General features: G+C 35.3%; 1 protein-coding gene across 1 annotated transcript in view; it reads left to right on the plus strand.

Annotated features, from left to right (window-relative positions):
- The first annotated feature begins 426 nt into the window (after positions 1–426).
- Positions 427–6782, plus strand: part of LOC110022799 (DNA mismatch repair protein MSH3) — a 41792-nt gene continuing 35436 nt past the window's right edge. Inside the window, exons 1-3 of the mRNA XM_020721909.1 lie at positions 427–1443; positions 4346–4528; positions 4700–4864. Of these exons, the coding sequence (XP_020577568.1) occupies positions 508–1443; positions 4346–4528; positions 4700–4864 (1284 nt within the window). The 5' untranslated portion in view covers positions 427–507. The remainder of the gene's footprint in view (positions 1444–4345; positions 4529–4699; positions 4865–6782) is intronic.

A 6782-nucleotide genomic window follows, 5' to 3' on the forward strand; every position in this document is an offset into this window, starting at 1 on the left:
TGAATCGAAGCGGAGTGGAAGAATCTGTCCAAATTGGGAAGTTACGTGGGTTGGGGTGCGGGGGCAAAGCCCCGCAGTATGGTACAGGGGTAATGTTGTAATTACGTATTGTGCCTAGGTTTACTCCTGGGGTTATATATAGGTCTGTTAGTAACCCCAGGAGGTATCCTCTATTCCGTAACATCTTTTCTGAATATTTAAAGGAACTCGCCGCTCTGCTCCCGAGGACGTAGGCATCTTTGCCGAACCTCGTGTTTTTCTGGATTTGTGTCGATTACTGTTTTTCTTCGCCCTATTTTCTCAACACTATCTTTAAACTAGGATAAATAAATGTTTATAAAAAGTTAGAAAAAATGAATTTAAAAAACTGTAAATATCAAATATATTATGCATAGTAATTTGTTGGGATTTGGGGGTTGGGCATGTTCCTTTTGGTGGTATCAATAGCTGTCGCGCCTCAAGCAAGGAGTCGTTTTTTTTCCCGCGCGCTCGTCTTCTCTCCCGTTCATGGGGAAACCTAAACAACAGGTTCTCTCCCGCTTCTTCGTCCCAAAGCCGCGACCTCCCCCTGAGGCGGCGGAACAAAACTCGCCACCGCAGCCATCACCTCCCCGCCCCAAACCCTCACCGAGGATCGCCACCACCATCTCATTTTCCCCCTCTACAACCTCCTCTAAGCGTTCCCACTCTCATTCCCAAAACCCATCCTCATCTGCCAAAAAGCCCAAGACCTCACTCCACGAGAAGTTGGTTTCAAAGCTTATTGATCCTCCCGCTTCCTCCGTGACCGTCCCAAAACCCTCGTCCCAAAACCCTAATTACACTCCTCTCGAGCAGCAGGTCCTCGAGCTCAAATCGCAGCACCCAGACGTCCTTCTCATGGTTGAGGTCGGCTATCGTTACCGTTTCTTTGGTGAGGACGCCGAGACTGCCGCGCGAGTACTTGGCATCGTCGCTCACCCCGACCACAATTTTCTAACCGCCAGTGTGCCCACATTCCGATTGGATTTTCACGTCCGGCGGCTCGTTGGCGCCGGATACAAGGTCGGCGTGGTTAAGCAGACGGAAACGGCGGCGATTAAGGCGCATGGGTCGAACAGGTTAGGACCGTTTTCGAGGGGCTTGTCGGCGTTGTATACAAGGTCGACGATTGAAGCGGCGGAGGATATGGGAAGCGGAAGGGAAGAGGGGCTGGTGGGTTCGGATGGGAATTACCTTCTTTGTGTTACGGAGAAGGAAGCTGTGGCTGGAGATAATGGTTTTGGGGTGGAGGGTTGCTTTGACGTGAAGATTGGGATAGTTGGAGTGGAAATATCGACCGGGGAGGTCATTCATGGAGAGTTTAATGACAATGTTATGAGATCGGGGCTTGAAGCTGTTGTTTTGAGTTTATCTCCAGCAGAAATCCTTCTGGGGGATCCTCTTTCTGCCTCTACAGAGAAGGTATTTCATTGTTTTTGAGTTAAATAACTAGTTTATGGGCCATAGTCATGGGAAGGGACCATTACAGAGATCAAACCATTGCAACTTATGGAAGATGTCAACGGCACAGTTATTTTATAGAAGGCTGTTAATAGAAGAATATTGAATTTTTTATTGAAGAATAAATTAGTATAATTGGACAATTTTAGCTGGTTCAGCAATCAAAGGGTGGATAAATTAGTTGTACAGGGAAAGCTGATAAAGAGTTGTTTTGTGCATTCATTAAGAGCTTGCAAGTGACAAACTTTATTGATGCAGATGCCATTCTTCCTTCTCATATTCGCAAGAAAAAAAATTACTGAAATGGTTAACCTAAACATAAGTAAAAAGGGTGAAACAAGCTGTCATCAATGTAAGATTTTGGTGTTCAGAAATTTGCTTCCTTTTCTTTCCATGACCCAAGTTATCTTGTTTTCTTTTTTGCAAAGACAAGCATCATAGCTTTTATACTTGTGTCATATTTTATGTCACATATTGTGTCCGAAAGGTCGTATACACTAACAACATGATACATGATGAAGTGATTTGGAAACTTGTTTTGTACTCACAAGAAAATTGTTCATATGTAAATAATATAAATAGAAAGAATTAATAAGAAAAAACAAATTTTACTTTATTCCATAATGATAGTACATGTACTGATGCATCAAGAGAAGTAAAATGAACCTAATGAAAATAAATTGGAACTACGAAGGCACAAGCAAACTACCTAGATCCAATATAAATACAAATAATGCTATGCCATTAATTTAAAAACAGTCAAACAAATTCTTCTGTTAGAAAATATGCTATTAATGACTATATACTAGCGGTGTAATTGATGTCATCCAGATGCCAAATATAATGTGTTATTGCATCATTGGAAGAATGTTATATATTTAAGAAATATTTAATATCATTATTCTTATTGTCCCATATGATAAACTGTAAGCATGCTTCTCAATGCTAACATTCATATGCTATCACACCAAGTATACTTATACATGCATTTACACGACTTATCAATATTCATTATAGCATCTCTCTATGCGCGTGCATATAGGGAGTCAATTTCCTTTAACATGCCAAAGCGAGAATATGTAGACTCCTATTTCATGAAAATTTAAATGTTTAGGTAGTCTGTTTACTACGATATCATAAAATAAGGGTAATATGTATGAAAAATAAATATTATTATTATAAGAACAAATTTAATATACAAGAAGTTTTGCAATCACAAATTAAAGCAAATGTATCATTGTGACTTACTATTTTCTTATAAACATAAAAAAGGAGATCGGCTAGCATATGTATAACCAATAATAGAATATTAGTGACAAAACTGATAACCTATAAATATTGAGCTATCTAATACTAATGTTAATGATCACGGCCTAACAAAAAGGAATATATTATTAATAAATAATAATTATTTATTTCAAAACAAGAAATACGAAAATCCAATTCTATTTGAGATTCAATCAAATTAAATTGGCGAGTGTCTGACATAAAAGATTCCCAATCAACCCCACAAGCACATAAGAGGGACGCTGAAGAGCAAAACTAACTACCTAGATCACATAAATTATTATAATGTTAAACCAAATCAGTTATCATCATTACAAAGATTAGAGTTACCCTTGAATGCCTTCAATTAAAATTTTCCCTTGGTTTAAGATTATCAAACAAATTCATATGTATAAATAACATTTAAACTAATCAATGTAAACTAAACATAAAATAAAAATAATAAATCAATTTTTTTCAGATTAAAAGAACTAATGTAGATATTTGCTATGAATGCTTAAGAGGCAGAGAATGGAGAAGAAGCTCACTGTTAAGAAGAAATGCTCATCGATGGCGCCTTCCAGTTGAGGAAGGGAAAGTAGGAGAAGGAAAAGTAGGGACTTCTCTCTTGAAGGAGGAAGGCGATAATCGTTGCCATGAAGGAGAGAGAAATGAATGAGTGAAACCAATGCTCTAGCTTTGGAACATCTTAAATAGGTAAGCTGTGGCAGCTAAAGAGAGCACACTAAAGAATCACACACATCAATTACGCGAGAAGATGGTGTTGGTTGGGAAAATAGTGGACTGAGAGGGATTTGGGTTGTTTGTGATCTGGTTCAGCTAAGGACGTTCCAACCCTTTTCGGTTTGTTTGTGCGGATCTTGGTTTTGCTCGATACAATTTTCTTTAATATAGCCTTCCAATTGCTTTCAGCTGTCAGAGTTCTTAATTCCTCACCATTACCAATTGCATCTTCTCTCATTGTGACAAGATTTTTATAAATGGACAGATCTTGTATGTTTATTGTTAAATGAAATATAGTTTGTTATTATTTCTTATGCTAGGTTCATATTACCAAGAATAGATTGATCTCTGTTTGCATTATGTATATGATATAGTAAAGACTAAGCTTCATACCCTGATTTAGTATAATTGCACTTTCTTTTATTTTTATCTGATTTCAGGTATCATGAACTATTAAAGAATTACTATTTAACACTGAGTGCCACTGCATCAATTGCTTTTCTATAATTCATGTTTTTTACATGAGGGCATCCTACCACAGGCTTTGTTTGTTGTGCTGTTTTGTTTGGTATGATATAAAATTAACACTTTCAACGAGATGAAAATTCTGTTCTGCAAGTTTGTTTTCCTTGGTATGAAACCATGGAGGAGTTGCAATGTGCATTACATCAGATTCTCAAAATATTTTCTATAGTTTCTTCGACCAGTTGTTGTTTTCTAATCAATTAAGCTGTGATAACAAATAGCCTTATTTCTTCTATTTGGTGTTGGATTTATGCATCTTTCTCTTCCGTTTATCCCTGATAAGGATTTTAATATTTGACATGTTATGCGTCCAAATTATATCCTTCAGCTGCTGTTGGCCTATGCTGGACCTGCTTCTAATGTTCGAGCTGAGCGAACTTCTCGGAACTGTTTAAATGATGGGGGTGCACTTGCAGAGGTGATGTCCTTATATGAAGAGGTGACTAAGGATACCCCAATTGAAACAAATTTGTACATCAGGGTAGAGAGAGATGATTCCAGTGGTATTGAGGTATTTTCTTTGAAATATACCCTTTTTTATTGTATTTGTGGCATGATTTTAACATATGAATTTACTTCAATTTTTTTATTTACATTGCCTTATGAACTTTGATTTTACATGGAAATTTCTATCTTATCCTGACAATTGATTAGCCTGAAAGAGCTTCTGATTACATGTCAGGGAATTTTAGCCATGCCAGAACTATCCATCCAAGCACTGGCGCTATCCTTGCGATACCTCAAAAAGTTTGGCTTGGAAAGGATTTTAATCATGGGTGCTTCATTCCGGCCTTACTCTAGCAATGTTGAGATGACGTTATCTGCAAATACACTTCACCAGCTGGAGGTAATTTTAATTCGTTAGTGGCTAACATAATAAAGTAAGTAAAAAATTTTTTTGATGTTTAGCTTTCCAAATAATAATGCTAATCAAGTTCTTAACTGTCAAGCTTGATTGTATTGCAACAGGGAATTTAGAGAAATGTTGACATTTTTAATATTTAATTTTTTTTCTTTTTCTGTTTGTTAGAAACATGCTATAAAAACCATACTATTTATGTACTCAGACATGTTTGTGTCTAACACACTTGATCTTTTATGATCTGCGATCCAGATGAGGGTTACTCGTGAATCCTTTCATTTTTGCTGGGAGGTTTTGAACACATGTTTTCTTTCATGCAAAGTATTTTTTGTTTTTGATGAAGTACTGGTAGTAATTCTGTTTTTGATGAAGATAAATTTTGGAATGACTTAGAAGACTTAATACAAATGATACCTCTTGAAAAAAGAATTTTTATTGGAGGAGATTTAAATGAACATGTCGGTAGAGTGGTAGAAGATTTCAGAAATATTCATGGTGGCTACGGTTTTGGAGTAATTAATGAAGAAGATAGAGCTATTTTAGATTTTGCTTTAGTTTTAGCGTTTGATTTTGTTATTACTAATACTTTATTCAAGAAAAGGGATGAACATCTTATTACTTATAAGAGTGGATCTAATAAAACACAAATTGATTATTTTCTTATGAGAAGAAGAGATCGTCGCGATCGTAAAGATTGTAAGGTCATTGCAAGTGAAAATTTAAGTACCCAACATCGTTTATTAGATCGTTTATTAGTTTTAGATTTTGTTAGTTTTAGATTTTGAGATTAAGAGTTGTAAAATAAAAAATACTAGGACTCATCATTGCATGGAGAGACGGAGAAACTTAAAAGACATAAATAAAATTATTTTTATGAGTAAAATTCAAGATTTTAAAATTTGGGATATTCATGAAGAAACAAATATGATGTGGGATGAAGTAACAAACACTATTAAACAAGTAGCAAAAGATGTGCTTGGAGAATCAAAAGAAAAAGTATTTACAAATAAAAATATTTGGTGATGGAATAATAATGCGTAAGAAAAGATAAAATATAAGAAGTTATGTTACAAAAATTGGTTTAAATGTAAAAACTTAGAGAACTTAAAAAAATATCAAACGGCCCGCAGGGAGTCTAAAAGAAGAATCTGTGACGCTAAAAATTCTGCTTTTAATGATCTTTATAATAGATTAAATACTAAGGAGGGTGAAAAATATATGTATAAACTAGCCAAACAAAGAGAAAAGAAAAGCAAAGATTTAACTCAAGTAAAGTGTATTAAAGATGAAAATCTAAAAGTACTTTTCTTAGAAAAAGATATTCAATATAGGTGGGTGGGTTACTTTGATAAACTTTTTAATGAAGTTTCTGGAAATACGACCGGCCTTAGTGGTTTTAATATCGTGAATAATAATAAAACGTTTCATTTTACCGTGGCATTAGCAAAAAAGAAGTTGATGAGACTTTAAAGAAAACCAAGGGTGGAAAGTCTGTAGGACCTGATGATATCCCAATTGAAGTGTGGAAATATTTGAGAGATTTGAGATTTTCTTGGCTTATTAAACTCTTTAATATTATTTTAAAAACTAAAAAGATGCCTGAGGAGAGGAGGAAGAGTATTTTGGTCCCCATTTTTAAGAATAAAGGGGATGCACAAGAGTGTGCAAAATATAGAAGAATTAAGTTGATGTGTCATACTTTAAAATTATGGGAGAGGGTAATTGAACATAGGTTAAGACACATCACAAAAAGTTCTCATAATCAATTTGGATTTATGCCGGGCAGGTCTACTATGGAAGCTATACATTTATTGAGAGGTTTGATGGAGAAGTTCAGAGATAATAAGAAGAATCTACATTTGATTTTTATTGATTTAGAAAAAGCTTACGATAAGGTTCCAAG

This window comes from Phalaenopsis equestris, unplaced genomic scaffold (genome assembly GCF_001263595.1).
Source record: "Phalaenopsis equestris unplaced genomic scaffold, ASM126359v1 Scaffold000202, whole genome shotgun sequence".
Taxonomy (NCBI): domain Eukaryota; kingdom Viridiplantae; phylum Streptophyta; class Magnoliopsida; order Asparagales; family Orchidaceae; genus Phalaenopsis; species Phalaenopsis equestris.